Source organism: Sturnus vulgaris, chromosome 4 (genome assembly GCF_052056855.1).
Source record: "Sturnus vulgaris isolate bStuVul1 chromosome 4, bStuVul1.hap1, whole genome shotgun sequence".
Lineage (NCBI taxonomy): Eukaryota > Metazoa > Chordata > Aves > Passeriformes > Sturnidae > Sturnus > Sturnus vulgaris.
In genome coordinates, this window is record NC_142246.1 from 55,787,483 (window position 1) to 55,811,645 (window position 24,163).

Sequence of the window (24,163 nt, forward strand, 5' to 3'; positions counted from 1 at the left end):
GGAAATTGTTTCAGGCTACTTATGTGTAGATACTCCTTTGTCCATTTCATTTCAACTAAGACAAAAAAAAAAAATCTGCACATATTAATGTCTTAATAACCATTATAGATGGGTTATATTATATCGATGGGTTCTAGTATATAGATGGGTTATTATATAGCTCTGTGGTGGGGCTCTATTTGCAGAAACTCAGCCAGGTCAGTAAGACAAGAGTGTACTTCAATTTTACACAAAAATAAATACTAAAAAAAAAAAAAAAAAAATCCAAACAATTAAAAAATTGGTTTGGTATTGAACCCCTTACCTGCTCTGCTGTCCAGCGGGCCAAAATCCAAGGAGTATTTTACAACGTGATAGTTGTTCCATACATACAGGAGGTTGTCCCGGGGATTATAATCCACAGCAGCAATGTACTGGTAAGAGTTTGGAAAGGGCACATCCACCATGCTATCCTTGCTTTGGTCAGTGTTATATATGTAGTCTATTTTATTCCCTGTGGCTTCATTGTCGTCATCTTCGTACACAGACTTCACCACGTATAAAATCCCACAGATCATGAAGGCATTGGAAGCTGACCTCTTGTCATAGGCAGTATCCCACGTCCCTTCAATCCTCAGCGTGTAAGGGTTCAACTGGCTAATGACTATTTTGCCGTTGTTTTGTTCTGTTGCATAGATTACCCAGAGCCCGTTCTCATCCACGGCCAGGTCTATGTCGGACTTGCCTCCCCAGCGGTAGGGAGAGGTGTCGTGGTAGTTGGCGTTGGCTATGATGGCCTCCCCGCTCTTTATCCTGGTCCGCAAGTCAAACTTGACGATGTTCCTGGTCCGCTCCTTGTTGAAGAACAGGGCCCCGTCGTACACCACGAACCCCGTGCCGTCCACGCGGTGCGGCAGCTTGTACGTGGTGGTCGGCCTGCCGGCGATGAAGTCGTCCTTGGAGGAGTATTCCGTCAGCGTGTCCGTCCGGTACGGCGTCCAGGGCATGTAGTAGATCTTGTCAGAGGCCTGCAGAGGGTCCTTGCACCAGGCACCCGACTGGTGGTCAGACTCGAATAGGTGCTCGCTCTGGTAAACTCCTTTCAGCAGTCCAGGGCAAAGAAAAACTGTCGTGGGGGAAAAGAATTTAACAGGAAAAGCAAAGTTAATGACAGCTGAGGGGTGGCTGGCCCAAGCATCTCAACACCTTCTAGACCTGGAGCAGAGGACACTTGAGATGAGAGGAAACCCAAGAGCAATGCCTTGTAGCTGGAGACTATCCTTCCTGCCCATCATACCTCTGGAAAAAGATCTGCTCCACCAAACTGGGTTTCTTCCCCCCCCCCCCCAGCTTTTTCTATCAACTGTGGCTCATTTTCTTATTGCTTTCCAAATCTATTTTTACACGTATACTTACTTGGACCACTCGCTTTTGCAAACTCTGAAATGAATATGTGCCCCCAAAGGATTTCTGGGTTTGTATTTCCAAATTATATTCTGCAGTGAATCTGTACCTACTAGGTGAAGGGCTAAACTCCGAGGGAATTGATCCACATATTTATTTGAACAGCCCACAGAAGAGTGGCCTAGAAATGGAAATAAGAGAAAGAAATTCCCATCCTTACAGCCCAAGTGATATTAAATATTTAAAGGATACCAATACCAAAGCAGAGGCAAATCTCTTAGCAACTCAGAGGAGCGTTTAAAGCAAAGGGGTGGGGGGGAGGGAACACCCATCTGGAGTATAACTAGAAATGAGACTTTCCAAGCTGCTACAGGACACATGAAACATGCAGTCCACACAATTAAAAACGAATGACATATATGGATGCTGAAAGGAAAAGACAAGGAAGAAAGGAAAGAAGGAAGGAAAAGAATAAAGTTTGCTGGAGAGGAGCCCAATGTCTAGATTTTAATCAGTTAAAAAAATGTCCTGTTAAATATAGTAGTAATTCAAACTTAAAAACATACACCTTCTATTGTTACATGAGAGGAGCACAGAGGAGCAGTTTGACTAACTGGGATGCTTTGCTGCTCAGACTTCAGGGGGGGCTGACAGGGGCCAGGGCACGCCCAAGACCTGGGAAGAGGCCATCTGACCTCGGCCCCACTGGAACACCACCACCGAGGGGCCAGCTGGATGGATGGATAGATGGATGGGTATATGGATGGATGGATGCATGGGGAGGCAAGAGGAGGGATGCTGTGGAGCAAATCTGGCCCTCGCCATCCCCGCCAGCACCCTCCTGGCCTGGAGGTGCTGCACACGCTTGGGGGGGAGAATATTGGCTGGTTATTTGGAAGGCTGATGTCCGTGAGAGGCACAGTGACGGTGACGATGGGATGGGCGGCAGGGAGGCATGAAGAAGCATCCCACCGCGCGCTTCCGGCAGATGGGATCCCACATTCACACTTCCTGCTCGGAGCGTAATTCATTATTTTTTGTAAATGCAGAAATTGGTAATGCTGTCTGGAGAGCAAGACAGGAGGAAAATCAGATTTAATAACCAGTATAAAATGATATAGATCCATTGGCGTCTAAGTAACCACACAGAGTTGCTGAAAAAGGGGTGCCATTTCCAAGAGGCTTTTATGCCATAATTAGATATACTTATGCACATACATATGTATGCACACCTTCCAAATTCTTTGGGGCAGGAAAAATATCTAAGCCTTTGAATAGAAATTTAATGGAAAAAAAAAAAAAAAAGGTGGCACTGGTAAAAACTTTTCAGCAAATATGAGTTATCTGGTGAAGTTGAGCAGCAGAGATACTAAATAAACTTTAACAAAAAGGTAGTGAGAATTAATGACAAAGTATTTCAACTAAAACGTTAAACTGTTAAATAACTTAGCCTATACATAAGTAATATATATATATATAATTTGAAAGGTATTTAATTACCTTTTTGTTCCACTTCTATTGTAGAGAGAGAGGTAAAGAGAGAAAGGAGAAAAGAGAATAGATTAATGGTACTGTATTGGCCAGGTACTTTTCTTTACCTCTTTCATAAGAAAAGGAAGATTTATTAATTTACTTTGGTTTGTGAACATTTATATATAAATATATATAAACCTTTCCTCTGATATATACACTGGATAATATGCAGACAAGCTGAACAAAATACAGATAAATTTTAACTTTAGAAAAATCTGACAGAAGGAAAAAAAAGCCCAACACTTGGGACGTAAAGAGCCCCCTGGACTCTACCTTGTCAGCAGCAACCTTGGACTAGTTTCAAAGAGCAAAATGAAATACCCATTAAATGAAATATGACTGATACAGCTTTATGTATAGAATAAAAATACCAGGGAGAAACTTTATATAATATACATCTTCATATATTTTGCCCAAATCCTGTAAAACAGAGATCCCTGCCTAAAACAGGAGAATATTAACTTATGATGTGAAAAGAAAACTTAGGAGAGTCAAATGAAGCATGTCCGTGGATGTTCGTAGAGTCCTGTCCTTGGTCTTGGAGAAACACACTTTAGTAAGAGTTGGAAAAAAGCACTGGAAACATCGTAGCACTTATAAATAAGATCCCAAAGATTCACAGTGTTAACGAGACAAAAATATATAAGCACTATATTAAAAGCCCAACCCCAGAACTTGCTGGATATTTTCACGTGAATTATTCACCATACATCATAATGCTGCTGAAGAGACTGCGTCCCTTTGGACAAAGCCCCTTTCAGGTGCAATCAATAAATGAAGTGCACTTATTAATCCCTAAATACTCAGTACTAGTTTCTATACCTAACAACCTCCTGCAAGAAGGTTTGAGGGCTCTCATCCAAAAACCTCCTGCAGCTGTGGCACAGGCCCTGACTTCTTCCAGCATGGTGGGGACCCAACAGCCTCTGCAGCCCCAGCCATGGTTTGCTGTTTCCAAGGGGCCTCTTCCCCAAAGGTGTAAGAGAAGACAGGCTCCATGAAACATCAGAGGGAGAAGTGAGAACTCACCAGCAAACCAGGATGGCTGTGACAGCTGAGAGATGTCTGTTTGGAGGAGCAAGACAGGAATGCACAGGTGTGTACACGTGCTTTGGTTTTGTTGCCCAGGTCACTCCAGCCCCTTCCAGACTGAGATGCTTGCCAAGTGTCCTCTGGTGCTGGCATTGCTAAACTGTTTGCATTCTTAAGTCTTGTTCATTTGGATGGGAAACTGCAGGCTTGGAGGAAGAACAGTTTCAGGGTAGGGCTGCAAATGCTCTGGCTAGACATGTGGATCTACACGTCCCTGTCCAGAGAGGCATACAGCTGGAGACAGTTGCAGCTCCCAATAACCAGTGCTTCCAAACTCCAACTGCCTTTTTTACCTGGGCTTTGATTCAGGCGCCTTTCTACCTCATAACAGGTTAAGGTTAAAGGCAAATGTTTTCAACATGTGGCTGTCAGGGCTCTAGGGACCAGAGACAATGTATTTGAGTGCAATCTGGTTTTGCAAGGGGAAGGAGCCAGTAAGATTAAAAGGCTCCAGACTCAGCAATCAGAGAAACCCACACACCACTTGGTCTCCCCATCCTGGGCTGTGGCTGGTCACAGTTAAACAAGGTGTTCAGAAAAGCATCAAATGTTCCTGGCAAAAGCAAAAAGGCAACATGACAGATCCCCAAATGTATGGCTTCACACTGATTCCCCTGGCTGATGGTATACAGTACCTCTGGCAGCATAGAAAGTAGTAATTTACGTTTCCAAATGCACAAAAGCTTTTGCAATGCATTCAAACAACAGCATGATATTGTAAAGCAGGGAGAGAAAAGCTTCTAGAGGAGATAATGTATTTGTGACCAGCTGAGCTGTGTGACCTGAAGTGTTGATTACCCTCATGCTGAATAGCTCATATGTGTTATTAACACTCACTGCCATATCCAGCTCTCTTTTAATTCCAAACATGGATGTGTTTTGGTGACCTTCTGAATGTGCTTCCATTGTATGTATCACAAATATATATTTTCCCTCTGTTAATTTAAGACTTAATGCTTTTGAATTTCAGTAGTTACTCAGTTTATGTTGGGGCACCATATTCTTCAGACAGGTTCCAATGAGAAGCTTGGATTTAGAAAGAAAGGGTCTAATTAGAGACTGAGTACCCTTTCAGTTACGCGACATACCACTGCAAAACTGTCTATGCAAAGTACTGGTAGAATTTATTTTTTTTTAATTTTGCAGTTACAATTTTTCATCTCTGTAATGCCTGTACTAATCTACAGAATTTAAGTACTGATGACAGCACAGCATGCACCTTACTTTCCTACACAGATCTAAGGGAAAAAAAAAAAACAAACAGGCATACACAGCTTTTACTCTTATAGTGAGGTCTTCCATTCCTGCTGTCACTGCATGGGTGGAGAACAAGAGTATTTCACCTTGATTCCCTGCAGTGCTTGCCAGTGCCATTGACTTCAACAGTGCCAGAAGCCAAAAGGAAATCAAGGACCACTTGCTATGTCTGAGGGGAGTTACTAACAAGACTTTCCACATAGACTGTTTTTCTCATGATTCCTCAGATGGAAGGAAAACTGAGAACAATGTGCAATCATGAGCCACTACAGCCTGTCCCGAAGCAGACTCCTGCCACCCGTTCAGAGAAATCGCACAAAAGCATTAATTAAATGTTCTTAGTATTGCTGTGTCGAGGCTCTGAAAACACACTCTGGCACAATTAACACTTGAACAACATTAACTGCTCATTTTCTTACCGCCACATTGAATTGCACTCAACTATTTAAGGCACAAGCACACAGTGGCAGAGCCATATAGAGAGCTGTCTCCCTGGCACTGCTTCAAACCCACACAACAGCAGCATAAAACTCCTGGAAAAAAAATATGTGAGTAGGGGAATGTTAAAAGGCAATTGCAAAAGTAGTGCAAACATTTTTGACCTGTACTTTGCTAGTTGTTTGTTTCTTTTTTTTTTTTTTCCAAGGCAGATGTTTAACAGTGGAATAAGTGACATCCACTCCCTGCTCCTGTCCTTCACAGATCTGATTAATTTAATATACTCAGACTAATAATTAGTACACTCAGTGCTAAACACATAGTTAAAGACACAACAGAAGGACTAAAAAAACCCAGATTTTTGAGGCTGACCTTAGCAACACAAGCTGAAGCTTCTCAGCCATGCTGGGAGTGCTCTTCATGGCAGACGTGGCTGCTGCACCTTGCACCTACAACCAACTTGACCACTTGAATCAGCAGGTGAAGCTCAAAAGCAATTTATGTGTTTCTCCCTAACACACAGCCCCAGATTGGGTCCTAGGTTGAACAGGAATAGGTTTGAAAAGCTGCAAATCTACCAAGGCACCCCAAAGCACGCCCATGTAGAGCCTGCTCAAGGTGAAGGTACTCTTCTTTTTGAAGGTATGGTTGAGTCCTGGAGTCACAGTAAAAAAAAGCAAGAGACACATTCAAAATTCAGGGCAGCAGCAGGTCTGAAATCCTAAACCCAGGGAAGGAAAACCACAGAATCACAAAATGGTTTTGGTTGGAAGGGATCTTCAAGATCTCCCAGTTCCAACCACCCAGCAATGGGCAGAGACACATTCCACTATGCCTGGTTGCTCAAAGCCTCATTAAAATATGAAAATACTTTAAAAAAAATAAATTTGCATTTCAAACCCACTCAACCCACCATGTATGGTTTACTAGAAGAAAAGCTAAGAGAGCTAGCTCGGCATTTATATGACATGTTCTGGCAACCTGAAGTTCAACATGCTGCAGAAGTGCCCATCTCTGCTTCTTTTTCTTCTCCCCACACATAACTAAAGTGACAGAAGAGACCACACAGCCAAGTTCAGTGCTCACTCTGTGCAGCACAGACACAAAACAAAGAGCATGGCACCATTTCTCTCATCCACCCACTCCTAGGAAAGCCTGGGGTCCCATTGCAGGGCAGGTGGGTGGCCACCAGACCCCAAATGCCTCAATAATGGGAACACACCCACATCCACTGCAGCAAGCTCTAGGCAGCAGAAAGCCAGGTGATAGTTTGCCTTTTGGGAAAAGAAACCAAACAGCAATGCAATGGTCCTTGGGTTGGCTCCCTCCACTGCAACTATCCTCTCTACAGAAATTACCAGCCTTTGTCCCCAACCTCCACATGAAGATGTCCCCAAGTCATAACTAAATTCCAGTCTTGTCAGTGCCAGTGAAACACTCATTTTATGAGTTTTTAATGTAAAAGTTTGAACTTGCAACAGGGGAAGACCTCTTGAGTCTTGGCTCAGGAGCAAGCAGAAAGAATGAAAGAATCAGGTTTTCTAAGACTAGTTTTACAAATACATACTACTATTGCTATTTTTCCATTTTTTTTGCCATCAAGTCTTCCTTTACTTTGATTTTTCGTCTTTCTTCCTCAACATGACGGGATTTCTAGAATGCATTTAAATGGAGAACAGATCCCATTAACATTACCAGAATTTTCAGACAAAGAGCAACCTGACACATGAATGTAAAGCACTCAGACTTTCATTCTCCAGCCAGAGGAATGAGGAAGTTATTCTTATCAAGTGTATCACCATGAATTATCTTTCCTGTAGCTGACAATTACTCTTATGAAAGAACATTCAACCTCGAGCCTCTCCGATGGAGCTCTCCACCAGACAAAAAATATTCTACAGGCTAAGCTGTGAAGTTTGTTTAGGTTTAAACTATTACAGTGGTGAGAGTAACTTAGATTGTAACATTTTCAGACCTCAGTAAACAGAGAAATTCCTTATTCTTGGCTGTATATAGCTATGTGTGAACATTAGACTCTCACCTATAATGCTGGGAAAAAAATTGCACAGGACTCATGCCTGCCTTCCACAGCAAATTAAGAGTTAATCCTTTATTTAATAAAACGGAGGAACAATCTCGCTTAACTTTCAGATTACATTTTTCATATACTATCCAAGCACCAGTAAACAAAGGTGCTCTACGAGTATTTTCTGCTACAATAGCTTCATGTAACACATTCCCAAAATTATCACCTCCTAATTAATTCTGCTGTGAAGTACAAAGACTGGAAATGTCAATAATCTATGCTTTCATGAACCACAACCTAAATTAGATCCTTAAATATGGTATCTATAGATCTGCAGAAATCAAAGCTGTCGTTTCTCATAAGTGGATTTTTTTTCCTCCTTAGATTTCCATTCATCTGATAAATTTCTGAAACCTTTCAAACCATTAATTTGGGCTTCCTTAAAATGTCAGTGCTTTCAGTCTGCTTTTTAATACATAATAACTAAATTTAATAGATGCTCACTAAAATAAAACTAAGGATTATTAATGTTAAAACACCTGTCAGTGTAACTGAAAGTCATCAGGACCCAGGAAACCACTAATATACATTAAGTCTTGTCCACTAGAGGTTTCTGTGAGATGAAAAAAAGTTATGGCTTCCTACAAAATTGCCTTGTGTATTATAGATCAAACTTCAGGCTATTTTGGGAGAAAGCCATAATTTTGTTAAGACATTCATATAATGCATGACAGGCATCAGAGGCCCAAGCTCTCACATGGACTCTCTCACAAAACCCGAGTAATAACAAATGCTTTCCATGGCACTGTCCCCTTGAGGCAAATTTTCTAGGAGCTTAAATGTTATTACCTCATTTCCTAATTTTAGGTACTAAAGCACACACACACAAAAAAAATATGCCTTTAAATATTTTGTAAAGGGAGAACCAAAAATCTCTCCTACAGAAAGAAATGAAATGTGAGGATTCTGAGTTTTGGGATTAAACAGATCCATGCTGTGTGCCTGGCCCTGCAAGAGGAGCAAACAGTGAGCTGGTTCTCAACGATTTTGCAAACATTTGGATTTCCTGAAAATCTGTGAATAATTTCTATTCTTTTTTTGCCTCTCTCCTCTCATTATTATTCCAGGTGGCAGTCACAGTGACTGGCTTCTCTGAAGAAGCAGACATTTAATCAGCTTCAGCAGATACTGAATGTGATTGTGCTGCACTTCTAAATGTATTACTCCTAGAGATAAATATTTTTTTCTCGAGTAAAGATAATTCACTTAAGATATAATGAGTCCTGAAATATACTGCACTGGAAAGAAAAGAAGCAGCAGGAATTGTTATATTCAAAGTTCATCTTCAGAAGGAATATCTGATTTTCTAATGTGTATAAATCTCTTTTGTAGATGAGATTTTATGTTTAGAGCACCATTTCAAAGATAAAGCGACCTGAAAAACAAATTCATCCCTGAATCTGGGAAACAAAAAGTTGTTTGTGCTATTCCAAGTGTTCGTCAGAGCACTGGCCACCACTCACTACCCTCACAAATAGAAAAGTTTCTCTCAACTTGTTGTGCACCAGAATTTTCCTTTTAAGTTCGCCAATTAAAAAAGAAGCAGCAAGATGAGTGAGCATGAGAAAGGAGGGGGAAAGGACTGTACAAGCACTGCGCAAAATTCAATTAAGGCTACAGGTCATTCAGCCAAACTTTGCCTGGCAGTTGGCCTCATATTGTTTCCAACACAACAGCAGATGAGTGAGCTCCCATTAAATTATAGCAGAATCAGCCACCTGGACATCATTCTCCCATAACAAAAAAAAAAAAAAAAAAAAAAAAAGTGAAAGCACAGCTCCAGAAAGAAGGGAGGTAAGCACTGCAGGGCTGACCCTCTGCAGCACTTTTTCTGTGGCTGGCTCCTGCTGCCAATGAAGGGCCTGATGCTGAGCACCCATCAGCCTCCTGCAACACAGACCTGCAGCGAAGGACAAACGAGATGTGGAGATCTAGTCTCCCCAGCAGAGACATGAATTAAACCTCGTCCAGGCTGCAAGCTTCTTTATAAAATGGGAGAGAGGCATTACTGTGCATCTGTGCATTACTTACAGCTCCAAGCCTAACCAAGTGAAAAAAAAAAAAAAAAAAAAAAAAAAAAAAAAAGATAGCTGAGCTATGAAGAAAGGCTTCTGTGCACATGGAGGTGGACCAAGAGGTGCTCACAGCAGAGTTTGGTGCTCCAGGGCTGCTAAGTGTGGTTTTTGAGGGCAGGAACATACATCTAATTCCCAGTGCTGCCAGCTCAGCCCAGGAGTGCTCAGAGACGGGGTATGGAGAGACAAACTGACAGAATGCTTGAAGACCCACAACAAAACAGCTGTTTGGGAAAAAAATAACTTTTTCTGGTAAAAACAAATCTCAGAGAGCTCTTCTAATCAAGTTTGATTCTAGATCTTACTCTCCTTGCTCGTTCAGCCTTTGCAACTGGGTCAGGTAAATAGACCTGGATAACCACCCAACTTGATCCTCCTTTTGGGATTTCATATGTACAGGAATATCGCATGGCATATCTAGGCAAATGCAGCTAACTAGGAACAATTACTATTTGCATGGATTTTTAAAATATATTTCTTGCCTCCTTAAAATGAAAGAAAACCTTAAATCTCTTAAAAATTTGTCCTCATCCAGGAATGAGCTCAATCTGGGATGTCAAAAGCCTGACAGTGCCATGGAGGCAAACATTAGATGTCTTGCCTTAAGCAATAGGTGGGAAAGGAAAAATGTCTTAGGTGGGGGAGCACTGAATTAAAGCTCCGTGTCTTTCAGTCCGATCTCTCTCCAAAGAGGAATAAACTGTTTGTCACCCTGCCAGCTATGAGACTAGCTATAAAATAATAGATTCCACAGGCCCAAATGAGGCTAATCATGATTGCCAAGGCATGTCTGAGCTGTGAGAAGTGAGTGAAATCTGATGCTCTTCAGAGAAAACATTTATTGAAAAGCTCTTTGCTCTGCAATAAGCCTTGGCAGTTCTCTCATGTCTTGGAGTATCTACCATAATTCTCGTTTGATTGCAAGGCATATTGCTGACAGCAGCTGCTATGGCTGAGTTTCCTTTAATAACGCTTTGGTAGGTAAAACACTGCTTCGTTTTACCTATTGAGAGAACGGTCAGGAAGGATTTTGTATCAATTGCCTCTGTCAATAGTACTTATTCTTAAGTGTCTCCAACTGGATGATGTAGTAAAATGCCCATCAAAATCAGAAAAGGATTTCCACAAAGACAAACAAAGTGGCACGTTTGTTTTCCCCTCCACGAATTGGCGAAACACCTACAAAGTAACAGGAGAGGTGGGATTTTACTGCAACCGCTTTGGAGAGAGCAAGCGAAGAGCAGGGGAAGGAGATGTTAAGACTTCAGACCAGTCCTTCGGAACAGATCTTACAATCTGGTGTAAATTTTAACAACATCTGCTATTTAAAAAGAGAAGATGAAAAAAGGAAGCCAGGCGTGCCTTCTAGCATTTTTAGGCTAAAGTAATTAACACCAGTGTGCTGTATGTGTGTGTGTGCGCACATATGTGCACATATGCAGAGGAGTGGCTTCCAACATTTTAAGATTTCAATAATTAACCCAAGCATGTGTCACACGCACATTCCCTCACATGTACGATACAAAGATACTGGCACAGCTCACACCTCGAGGCACGTTCCTAAAACCCTCTATAAGAAATGATTCTGACACATCCCATCTACAGACTGCTAAAGCAAGTATGGCAGGAAACTGCTTGGGAGCCTTCGCTTCATCTTCTGTTTTGCTTCAGCCCTCTGTACTCTGAGTCAACCAAGCCTCAGCTGAGAGGCAGATGTTCCAGAGGAGATCATGTGCTGATGAATTGTGAAACGCTCCCGTGCCTTTTCCCCAGCTCATGCTCCAGATGTGCAGGGGGGTGGGAGGGATCCTGTGCACGCCTTTGCAGATGGGCGCCTTGAGAGGTGGGGAGCAGAAGGTAACACTGAACGCCAGGGTGTCCCCCATAATATAGAACTAAGAAGGATGACATTGTATTTTATGCTTATTTTTAATGAATAAAGTGCTGATATAAAGCAGGAACGTAGCTGGAATGAACTGCCACTTTAAAGGAATACATCTGAGACCTTTAACTTCCACAGGTATATTCAATGAAGTAAAAATATTATTCTGCTTGGGAGAACCACAAATTACAGCAATAAAATATATGCAGTGAATATGTAGAAATTTCATACTATTTGCAATGAGCTGAATATTAGGCACTGCCAAGACCTATCATTTCACAAAAAAAGAGACTACTTTATTTCTAATTTAAAGCATAAGAATTTATGAAGGTTGAGGGAAGTATTTTCTGTGCTTTTGCAACAGCTTAACTTCTAATGTGTTATATATTCAGAAATTGGGATCATTGAGGCCCTTGCACATTATTTACTGTGCACATTATTGGAGCGGTCAATGTGTGGTGCCCTCTCTATTTCATAGTCAATGCAGCTATTTCCCCATGGCATCAACAGGTACACAAAAAAGCTTAAAAAACATCTTGCAAAATGAAAAAAAAAAAAGGAAGTGACACGAAACACACTCATTTTGGTATGAGATAATTCAATAAATCTGTCTACTTTGCTAAGGCTTAGTCTTTATGTAAAACAACACTTACTTATCTTGCTACATTCAGAATAGAAAAAGAATTAAGGGTGAGGTTCAGTTTTCAGTCCAGCTTTTAGTAATTTGGAAATAGGAAACAGCGTTAAAAGGGATCATTAAGAGATCTAGGGGACAGAGCCAGATGCCAAGGCTTTGCCTGCTTGACATAAAAATGCCCTTTCTCTCTAGAAATCTCTTTTGGATAATTTAGATGATGCAAAACCTCAAAAATCAGATTATCACATTGCCAGAAGTTCCCAGAGGGGCATCAATGGGGCCATGCTGATATGGTGACGCAGAGGACTTGGCCCTTTCCTTTCACTGCAGCCTGCATTCTGCATCTAACAGGTCTGATGAGATTGTGCCATGGCTTGAACCCACAAACAGCACAAGCACAGCTTACAGCATCTCCTGGGAGAGGAGATTCAGCTTCCCACCACATTCCTAAACAACTTTGGGGATGGGAGGGAAGGGCTTTTCAGAAGAGCTGGACCATGCAGACATACAATAAGAAAGGCTGGTGAAAACAGGCCAAAAAGTGAAGTGAAGCAGCTTAAAGAGCATCACCATTAAGACCAGTATGGAAACACAGCCTAGAGGGCATCTGTTGATACCCACCTCAACCATCAGCCACCACAGCTCATTACTAACCTGGTCTGCTTTTTCCATGTTTCCATGTTTTTCTATGTGTTCCTGGCAGTGACAGCACATCACAAATTCAGATCATGCTTAGGCCCAACCCAACAAAGGTTTAATCAACTGTGTGGCCTCAGCAGGCTTGTGAAAGTCTGGAATGTTGTGCACCTCCCTCACAATCTGAAGGCAAGAGCAGTGCCTTCAGTGAGGAGCTCTGGGTAGCCTACCTCATTGCCAGGAGCTTGCATGAAGTCTTCCACAAATGCATATTTCTATAAAAATTTAAACAACTTCCAGTGCATTACTACATTCTCCTTGAGCTAATGCACTAAATAGGAAAAATAAGAAGAAAGTCCCCATGACAGCTCTACCTGGGTTTTCTGAGGTAGAAGCTCCACAGATGTTAGTCTAAATTAGCAGAAGACCAACACATTTTTTAAAAAGGGTTCTGATTTAAAGAAGCAGGTACTCAAACAGAATTTCACAAAAATAGTGGCCCATATCTTGGTTCAACACCAATGTTTCTGATAATAGCAGGTTGTGTGTGTCACCTGAGACACAGAGACAGGACAGAAGTGTACGTATTACTTCGTCTGAGAGACTGCCCTTCTCTGAAAGCTGAAGGGGGAGTTGCTGCTGTCTCTTCTGCCACACTCAGAGAAAGGAAAAAAGATGGATGGGACATCTCTGGTGCTGAGTGTGTTTTCAAGCCATGGGGAACCTTCTGAGCAAGGCTACAGCGCTGGTCTCGTCGTGGCCAACAGGAAAGAAATGTAAGCACGAAGCAGCCAGCTTTGCTGGCCCCTGGATCTTTTAGTGGACCTGCCAGTTTGAAAACACACCTTTGACTGATGGCTTCTGGACTCCCTGTTCAATGCAAAGAGTAGTTGCTACACAGCTCCTCCCTTCAAACCACACTTGAGCAAATAGTATTTCCATTTTACACATAAGGAAGCCAACACAAATGCCAACACCTCGAAACTCTGACAGAGCAAGGAGCAGTGGCCTAGGACAGCTGGCCAGGAGTTTAATTCACTGTCCATTAGCTTACAGCAATTCTTAATTCACAAGCTCTCTAGGAATATTATCACTTAAGTTTTCAGGATGACAAAATAGGAAAAACCAGGGATTTTAGCAGTTTGCTCCTAGTCATCAATGAAGCCAGAGAAAAACTGGACCAGGTGCTTGTGGCACAATTTGTAGTGAATTAAGCAAAAAGAAACTGTGTTTGACATATGCACAGCTGTATATGAACACAAGGACACAAGAAATATGTTCAGTGAAAAACGAAGATGACAAGTCTGGTACATCAGAGCTCTTCAGAGATCTGCATGTCCCACAATAAACCTCCATTTGTTAAACATGTCTTTTCTTCCTGAAGCACAAGTGGAGCCAGAGGAAAACATCCACAGTATGAACAGCAAGAGCACATTAAAATCCCTTTCTATTCTCTGTTTTGGGGGGAAAGACAGGGGTGGTGGTAAGAAAACTATGTGTAAGTTAAAAAAAAAAAAACAGAAAAACAAACAAAAATACAAACAAACAAATAACCCCCCCCAAAAAAACCATAAAACACTACCTAAATAGGTGTTTTAAAATCATCCATGATTTATATCCAAAGCCACATGGCCCTTTGGATCAGAACTGCAATTCTATCTCAGAAAACTTATCTCACTGCTTACAATTCTGGTCATCTCTGAATGCATCATAACCAAATATAGAGGGAAAATAACAGCCAAAAGGAACAGGCCTCATTTTCCTAAAGAAAGGCATGAAACAATCACTTCATTACTTACTCAATTACAGGAAAAAAAAATGCTAATTTAAAAACTCCACACATATTCTCAACTTGTCATGCTGATTCCTTTATGCAAAGGCCTTGTGAAATAGAAAGCATTTTGTTCATACTTGCCCAAAGTTAGAAAACTAATGAAAAGACTAGATATAATGCAAAAAAAATCCTAAAACATTGGGGAAGAAAGCTGGCTTTTTCATGGATATATCTTGTGTTTTGTTCCTCTTATTCCTATTTAAAAAAAACACATAAGCAACACAGATGTTGCCAGACTGCTTATGTGAATGCTCCTGGTTTTGCGTGCTGGAATTCATAACTTAGTCAAAATTGTGGAACAAAAAGCCAGTGGAAATATTTCCACTGTGGGTGATACTGCCACGATGGCAAAGATACCAGATGAGGAAATGTCCTGTTAATTTTAATGGTACTAATCCTGTAGCAATATCCCAGGGCCAGAGCAGAAATAGGCAGCAGTCCACTACTAAGTGAAAAAAGATTGTTCTCCCAATAGCTTGCAAGCTAAACAAACAACATAGTCAAAGCTAATTAAAGATTGATTAATATTTCCATTTGGGAACAGTGGCAGGAAAATACTACCTACTTTGTCCAAGAAAGCTGTGGCAGGGCTGGGAAATGGCGCCAAAACTGGCTTCGTGTGCTTTAACCACAGTCCAAAATCAAGCGTGAAAACCTGGAAGCACAAGGAGCAAGCACGGATGCTTTCCTCAAGGGATGAGCACTGCAAATGCAGCTGTCAGCCTCCTTCCAGTGTGCTGTGGCAAGGTCACCTTGCCCAGGTTTTTGCAAGGATGGTTGGCAGAATACAGCATGGTGGCCTCCCTTTAGGCAGACAGTAAACACGTGTAAGAGAGAATTTTTCTTTTCCTCTAGTCCCACACGTTCAATGTTGTGAACTCCTGTGGATCACATTTGCTCAGGAGAGAGGATGCAGGCTCTGAACACTGATGTCTTGTCAATGAACTCTGAGCTCTCTTCCCAGTCGTCCTACTTGTCTGGGTGCCTGTCTGCCATCAGCTGATGCCTGGTCACAGGGAGGTCTGCTCTAAGGAACCGAGAAGGTTTGTTACTTTACAGCATTGTTTTCAGGTGTTGGCTTGCAAACTGGCCAAGCCCTTCCTGGTGACAGCCTCCCCATGGATCTGACTCTACGCCTGAATTAATAAGCAGCAGGAGGGAGAAAAGTGTATAAGAATTGCTCCTGTGAGTCTCCCAGAGGAAGCAACATCAAAAGCTATTTCTCTTCCTTTGAGAGCTGTGCCTGGCCTCAGTCTTTCCAGGGTTAAACTGCCAGAACAGGCTGCACTTTGGAAAGCCATCTTTTTAAAGCTGGTGCACAACACAGCTGCTGCTCCTTTTTTCCACAAGTCAGGTCCCAAGAGGAATGCCAACAGCACAGACCATGGCCTAAGGGCCCACGGCCTTCTGGTCACACTTCAGTCCCCCATGATGCTGGCAAAGGCTCAGAAGCTGCTCACCCCAGCACCCTGTGGCCAGGGCAGCTGTCTTTGCATGAACCTGATGGTGGTGCCCATCCCACGAGCAGGGACAGCCAAGGAGGTGACAGCTTCATCTCCATCAGCATTGTTACCACCAGTGAACCACTGTCAATGAGGTCTGAGGCAGCTGGGGATGGGAACAGGGATGCTGCTTGACAGGCAGCAAATACAGGGAACCAGCATGGGATTGGTGCCACAGCCCCCCTACAAATGGTCCATGGCTGTTACCATCCTCTGTGTCTGACAACAGAGCACCAGGGCATTTGGTGTTCTTACTGATGATCCTTCTCCGCCATTTCTGATGTCTGCACAGAAGAAGGCTCTTAACTTGCAAGGTAAAACAAAATTGGAAGTGGATTTGCATGCACACACTTGTAAAACTCGGCTGGACTGTTGGATGCCATACTGGGAGAGGAAACATGCCTCACAGCCACCACCAGAGCTGCGCCAGCTCGCAGTGGCTCTGAATAAAGGCCTTACTGTTTCCTTTCCTAGCAATGCCAGCAGAGGCCAAGGATCTCAAAGATGCCACCTTTAAAAACATACAGACCAGAACCACAAGAAAGCAGAAAACACAACAGCAAGAGCTGGAGTTCAGGATCACTGAGAGACCACATTGGGGTGGCACTCACTGCAGGGATCAGCAAAATGAGATGTTTAGGTGCTTAAGGAAAATAAATGCCAAGATAGACAGGCACCAGTGGGGCTCTGTGTCATGTTCTCAGCTTTCCCTGACCACGACTGCAAGGGTAGCCTGATGTGGTGAGGTGTGTGACATGCACGCAATGGCTTCAGAATCACAAGATCTTCCACTCCGAATTTTCCCACTTATAACAGCAGGAATCTACCCATTAGATTATAAAAAAAGTCATGCGGGCTGTGGGGACTGAGATAAAAATAAACACCAAAATGCCTCCTCCTCCTCCTCACTGCCCCCGTGAGATGCAGTGCCTTCCAGGAAAGGGTTAAGCAGCTCTGCAAAGCACATCTTGGCTCTCCACTGTCTGTACTTGGTGTGCAGAGAGGACTCCAGCTCTCAGCAGTGCAGTCCTTGGGGAGGAGCCCCAGGAGTGGCTCAGCACGCCAGTTTTTGTTGCTTTCTTTGTTAATAAATCTAAAGGGGACTTTGGGCTTTATGGAGCAGGTCAGGGAGAGCTCCTGCTCACAAAGTCGATAGTGGAAAATGGCACTGCCACACACAATATCGTCACATCTGGGACCTGAGCGTGGAGAATGCTGAGCTTGTTGACTGTAATCACAATTTCTGCTTTGTTTTACAACCTTTAGCCACAAAACAGCTACGTTTCACAAAAGGAAAACTGAGACGGAAAAGAGAGGTCATCAGGTTAGGGCATAACTGGGCTTCCTCTTGGACCATCAGGACTCATCCAGGTCACACCCAGTCAACACAGAGTTTGCAATCATGACCTTCTCTGGAAATTACAGCTTTGCTTCCCTGTGAAAATGTTTTATCCAGCAATGATTTTGCAGCTCCATGAAGCATTCCTGATTAGATTTTCAACACTGTTACACATGAGGTCTCTTGTACAGAACAGTATCCACAGAGAAAATGTGAGGATCACCATTCAGCAGTTTTCACTGCACATTTCAAACGAAAATAGCAAGAGAAAAATTGTATTTATATATCAAAAATAATTTTGAGGTGCTTGGAAACTCTTTAAAAACAAGGCTTTTTTTTTTCCCCGCAAGGTCATTTAAGCAAACACATGTACAAATGAAGCTTTTTTAAAAGTAAAAAGGATGTCCTAGCACCACACACACTCAGGAACTGTAAGTAAAAATTAAAATAATGTATAGCACCATCATAGGGTATTGCCTTGCAGTTTTAGGGAAAACAAAGGAACAGGAAGTTTTCAAAGGGCACAAGATTAGAATTGGAAATGGGAAAGATGCAAAACAAAAAATAATTCTTGTCAGGGAAAGTCCTCTACTGGACATTTTAAAGAGAACAGGGGAAGATAGGAGGAAAGAGATACATTATGACCAAACTAATCTAAACAGGAATAATGTGGAGTCTATTTATTAGCTTTTCTAAAAGTAATATCTAGCAGATAGAGGAATGTAGAGTGAGATCTCATACCCTGGTAACAGAAATGCAGTCTGGAGCACCAACATCACACTGTAAAGCCAATACAGTGTTTCTTTCCAAAATCCAACACAAGCGAGTGAGGTCATCAGCAAGAGGAAAACAGGACTGATGAACAACCTTTCAGGTCTTGCCCTCCCCTCCCCACACCTTATATTGCAACACTGCCAAACTTAGAGTGAAACATCTACATGCAGCTGGTCAGTATGACCTGTAGAACCATGGAAAGCTTGCCTTTCCTTAGAATGATATATGGCAAGTAACAACATCCTTCATCAGTTTTTGCAGGGAGGATTAGGATTAGCTCTTCTGGATAAAAAGAGAAAGTGTGTTCAAAAATTCTAAATAATTACAACTGAACCCTAAACTGAAGATTTTATTTGCCTTTTTTTTTTTTTTTTTTCAGTCTGTTAGCTCCTTTGCAAGGCTCACATGCCAAGCTTGCTATTTTTCTCACTCATCTTTTTGCAATTATGCAGTTGCCTGAGCAGCCAGGAAAAGTGCAGGCAGTAGGCAATGTCCACTGCAAAGCATCTCTAGCAGGATAAGCATCAAACATGGCTGCATTAATCAACTCCTGCAGACTAAGCCTTGCAGAGACATGACTGCTTTTTTAAAAACATTTAACTCCTTCTGTGTGCCTAGCCCAAAACATTCCCAGCTTTTAGATCAATTGCATGTTGCATGGACACACAACCGAGTATGTGTATTTCCAGCAATTCCTTGGTATCAATTTTTAGGTCCAGTCAGTTGGGGTCTGGCAGACCATGATTTTGGAAAAGCTCTGCCATTGGGTACTGGGCTGCTAAGAAAACTTCATCTCTGAACAATGTGACTGGGCAACTCCCTGAGAAACTAAACCAAATTTTGTTTGGATTTCAGCTAAAAGTATGGATACAAGCAGTGCTGAAATGCTGTTTTCTGCTCCAACCTCACTTCAAAAACCTGCCCAAATGGCCCAATGGGAGCATCTACTGGTCCAAAATTCAGGCCCACATAATGGCTTCTTTCTCAACTAGAATGACGAGTGAGTGAAGCCAGAGGTTTCTCTGTGTGATGTGCAGAGCATCACTCAGTTTGCCATGTTTTTTTTAGAGCTGCCACACATCACCACAGAACTGTCTCCACTGCAGCACTGGGTGAAGAGAGACATCAGGCTGCTGCTACATTTCAATTAATTCATGAAAGAATTTATGTTTTTTTCAAATAAAGTATGTTTTAGAGCAAGAGATATTTGCATTTTTCATTTCCTTAAATGGAACTAACAAGGCACATACATAATAAAACCTAAAATCAAAGAAAAAAAAAATAAACCCTGTAACATTAATTTTCTCTTAGGCACTTTCGATTCAACATTATTGTAGCACATTGTCTTTAGAGCTTTAATGCCTACACTTTCATAGCCCAAACCCAATCACTGCTATTTTGCTTGAAAGAAAACCTGCAGGCTGTGAAAAGAGGGCTCTAATTGACTTATTTTGTTTTATGAAAAGCTAGGTCCCCAAATTCTTTATGCAGTAAATTGAATTTTCAAACTGATGTTTATCATATGTGCAATTGTTTTCACAAATGAATTTTTTTAAACAATGATACTGGAAAGACCACTCAGGCAGAGAGCTTGCCCGATGTTTTTTAAACTAATGGCCTCAGTAAACATGTCAGTCTGAAGAGGAAGTAACAATTTTGTCTTCTCCTGCTAATCACACAGGTTTCAAAATTGTGTTAGGACACTCATTTATGGCCAGCATTAATCAGGAGTCATATAGCTGTAGGTCAGAGCAATTATGTGCATTTAGAAGCAAGTCCATCATTTCTGCATATGATTTTTCTTTGTTAGTTAAGAACAGTTTTGCAGTGAATATATAGTGTTAGTCTCCAATAAAAGCATATTTCTTCATATTTTTAGATACATTACACACACACAATTCATTCTGGGAATGTCTGAAATTCAGCACGGCAGGCTGTATTTAGAAACAGAAGTTGTTCTCAGTTTGATGCTTTCTTACTGATCATTAACTACCACACAGCTGGCAATGAAATCAAGCCCCCAGTTGTCTTTTAAATGCAATAAACACATAACTGGGTCAAATTATTGCTGTGAATCATCTTTAGCCACTTTTGCATCATGTAATTTAACATGCATTTGTAGAAGAGCTGATACTACCACTCTCTTCTCATTCAGTATTGGAAAATGTAATTGGCTACCTATTTGACTTCAGGCAAACACTGACATAAACCAGACAAACTCTCGCCTCTTGGCCCTATTGATCCACCAAAGAAAAACACACCACTGGTACCACAAAAAAAAAAAAAGAAAAAAAAAGCCATGTGAGCACTAAGTTAGTCTAATTCTGCATTCTCGAGAGGGGTCACATTTTGGGACTCTCTACTGGATTGAAGAAAAAAAAAGGTATAAAATAAAACTAAATAAATAATTAAAATAATAAATAAATAAATAAATAAATCTAACAGTTTGACTGATTAATAGTAAATCCCAAATCCAATGCAATGCTCTACAAGCCAGTATCCTCCTGCATGCTCCAGGAGAGCCTCTGCTCCTGAAAGGTGAGGTCACCTGCAAAAGAACAGCATTTGGGTTTAAGGGGCTGAAGCTTGTAAAGCTACAGTCACAGCTGTGCAGGTAAATTTATGATGGAGCAAGTGGGAATGTGAGAAATGAAGTGGAAAGAATAAAAGGGGAGATGAGAGGTGAATTTTCAATAAAACCTCCCTGAATTCAGGCAGAGGGAAAGGAAAGTGATAAATAATCTCTCTAGAGATGGCACTCATCTTGACACTACTTAATAGTATCCATACACCCAATTTCCATGGACTGCGATATCATGAGGAAGACTGCAAACCTTGAGTACCAGAGGCTCCTTCCCACACATCCTGAGTTCCAATGAGACTGTCAGCCTGCTCAGATTTATGCAGCCCACAAACTGCATGGCAAAGAGATCCAACAGCACATTAAATGCAGTAACTCAGCGCTGGGCCAAAAGAATCACAGGAAGGATGATCACAAGTTGGAGCAAAGAAGGAAACAAGTGCATCTCTTGTGCATCTTCAAGCAGCAAGATTTGGGTAGGAGGAGGTGCAACTGAGGTGGCCATCAGTACCTAAGTCTGCCTTTTCTTATCCTGAGCTCCAGAGCCAAAGAAAACAACAAAAAAAAAAACCCAAGCTTTTACATTGGAAACTTTTTACATACAGATCTGGGCACAATACAAGGAATTTGTCCCACTATCAGCAAAGAGCACTGCAGAATTCCTCTAGTTTAGTCTGATAAAAGTGACATAAAGTTGATTTCTTCCCATTAAAATAAATATCAAGAGTACTGCTTAAAAAAAAAACAACTTCTTGGTTAACTTCAGAGCTTTGTTTTGATTTATTTATTTTCTTTGCCTGAAGAGAGAGTTGTGCAAATGCTGCACTGTTAAGGGAAAGAAGTTCAAACTTTACATAAGGGCTTTTTGCCCAGTGTCTCTTGGCATGCTTCCTTGAGTTTGAGATTGCTTTGTGTGGTGAAGTATTACAGAATAAGATAACACTGTGTTATCAAGGCACTAAGGAAGGGCTTTGCACTAAAGAAATTGAGCCAAAATTCCTTTTCAAGGAGAGCGCATTTGAATAAGCACTAAATTCAGCAGGGGAATAACTAATATGATTGGTTTTAAAGACACAGAAATGAGTATTTTGCTGTGTTATGAATGTTAAGCGAGAATTTTAAAACACCAGAGGAAGAAAATACACGCTTTCTACCCGCAGTTTCAGCCAAGATGCTGTAGCAATTTTATAAATCAGAAAATAAACAAATTATTGTTATTCCATTTTTGAATGGCTACTATCACAAAATACCTTTGGCTCATTTGTTCTGGCAATTCATCTAGATGTATTCTGCATCATAAACTGCAAATGTTTTTGTAGCAAATTTTGTAAGAGCAATGAAGATTTTTAAATGGACTTTTCTCCACCAAATTAGGCACCAATCCTGCAGGTGCTTACACAGTTTATTTGTTTCCAGATAAGGACGGTACACAGAATTTTTTATCTACAGCAAAAATGGGCACAAGCTTAAGAGAATATAGTCTCCAAGACTTTTCGTCTAGTTTCTGAGGACTGCTACAGTTCATCTGGATAGCTCTTCAAGAGCCAGGCTTTTAGCCCCAAAAATCTCTCACCTGCTATATTTTTGGCAATTATTTCCGTTTTTAAAAGAATGCAATGCAACAAATGGGGATTGAAAGAAAAACTGAAGGAATACACAGTATTTTCTGCAAAGCCAGGTATCTGACAAAGCACTCATCAACATCATCATGATATACCCTATCTCAGGTTACAGCCAGTTCCTTGCAGCAACATTGAACAAACTTCTTGAAACTTCAAGTAAGAAGTTTTGCAGGAATTCCCAAGGACCCTTGGGAAAGGCTGATCGATAGTTGTGCTGCAAACACAAATTTCACCCTTGCCCAGACAGGTGCAGCTCCCAGCAAGCTGAGAAAGAGCAGGATCCTCTTACACCGGAATTGATGTTTGCACACAGTTTTCCATCATGCAATATATTTCATGGTCTTCACTTTTTGGTTATTAAAATAGGATGTTATCCAACAAGTGGAGGGGAAGACAAGGTCAGGGATTTGGTTCCCATCTCAGAAGTGGCAGCTAAAGCTGCTGAGCAGCATGTGTTTCTTGTTTGAAACGTATCAGTTATTCTTAAAAACGATAATATATACCATCTGTTGGAGCCATTCATAATTGATAAGATTTGGGCTGTGTTTGACTGCAAAAATCCATTTCAACATGAGTGTAGATGTTCAGATGAAGAAGTATTGCAAAGAATTTGTTTGAGCTTCCTTACCACACATTACACCAACAATGTCCGACTGTCTGCGGGCACTCACATGGGCTCTGGAAACCCCATTTATCATTTCACTGGGAAGCATCAGTATCTTCCCATGGCAAAAATGGTTTATTTTCAGTTGGAATGACCATCTAGAGTCCAAGTATTCAGCCACTTCAGGGCTGACCAAAAACCAAAGCATAACATTAAGGGCATTGTACAAAAACTTCTTAGGGTATCAAATATCTCTCCAGGAAGCCTCTTCCAGTGCTGGACCTTCCCAGTAAAGAAATGCTTCCTAATTTCAAGACTAAGATTCCTCAGGCACAGTTTAAACCATTCTAATGTGTCCTATTACTGGATCCTAGGAAGCAGAGCTCAGCACCTCCCTCTAACACATCCTTTCCTTGGGAATTTGTAGAGAGCAACAAGGCTGTCCTCTTGAAATTTTTCTAAAAACCTGACAAATCCAAAGTTCTCAGCTGCTCCTCACAGGACGTGTCTTCCATCCCCTTTCACTGGTTTTGCTGGATCCCTTCACTGTTTTTGCCTCCTTTGGTTGCATTAGAGCACCTTAACATCTGTTTTATATAGTGGGATCCAGAACTGCACACAGGACCCAAGGTGGAGGCTGCACCAACACTTAGTACAATGGGATAATCACTCTTTGTTTATGCTGTGTTGGATGCACCCCAGGATGGGGATTGTCCTCTGGGCTGCCAGGGCACTCTCTGGTGGCTCACACTGAGCTGCTGTCAACCATCATCCCCAGATCCCCTTCTGCAGGGCTGCTACTCCCCCACACCACGTAAAGAATCTAGCAATTGTTCTTGTTAAGTTTTGTCCCATTAATCATTGTCTGATGCTTCAATTTATCTGAAC

General features: G+C 41.6%; 1 protein-coding gene across 19 annotated transcripts in view; it reads right to left on the reverse strand.

Moving 5' to 3' along the window:
- ADGRL3 (adhesion G protein-coupled receptor L3) overlaps positions 1-24,163 on the reverse strand; it is a 487,951-nt gene that overhangs the window by 172,251 nt on the left and 291,537 nt on the right. For all 19 annotated transcript variants that reach the window (XR_015803337.1, XR_015803335.1, XR_015803336.1 and 16 more), the window contains one exon: positions 305-1,105. Coding sequence is in view for 16 of the 19 variants with exons in the window: in XM_088164024.1 (XP_088020150.1) it covers positions 305-1,105 (801 nt within the window). In the remaining 3 variants the exon portion in view is untranslated. The remainder of the gene's footprint in view (positions 1-304; positions 1,106-24,163) is intronic.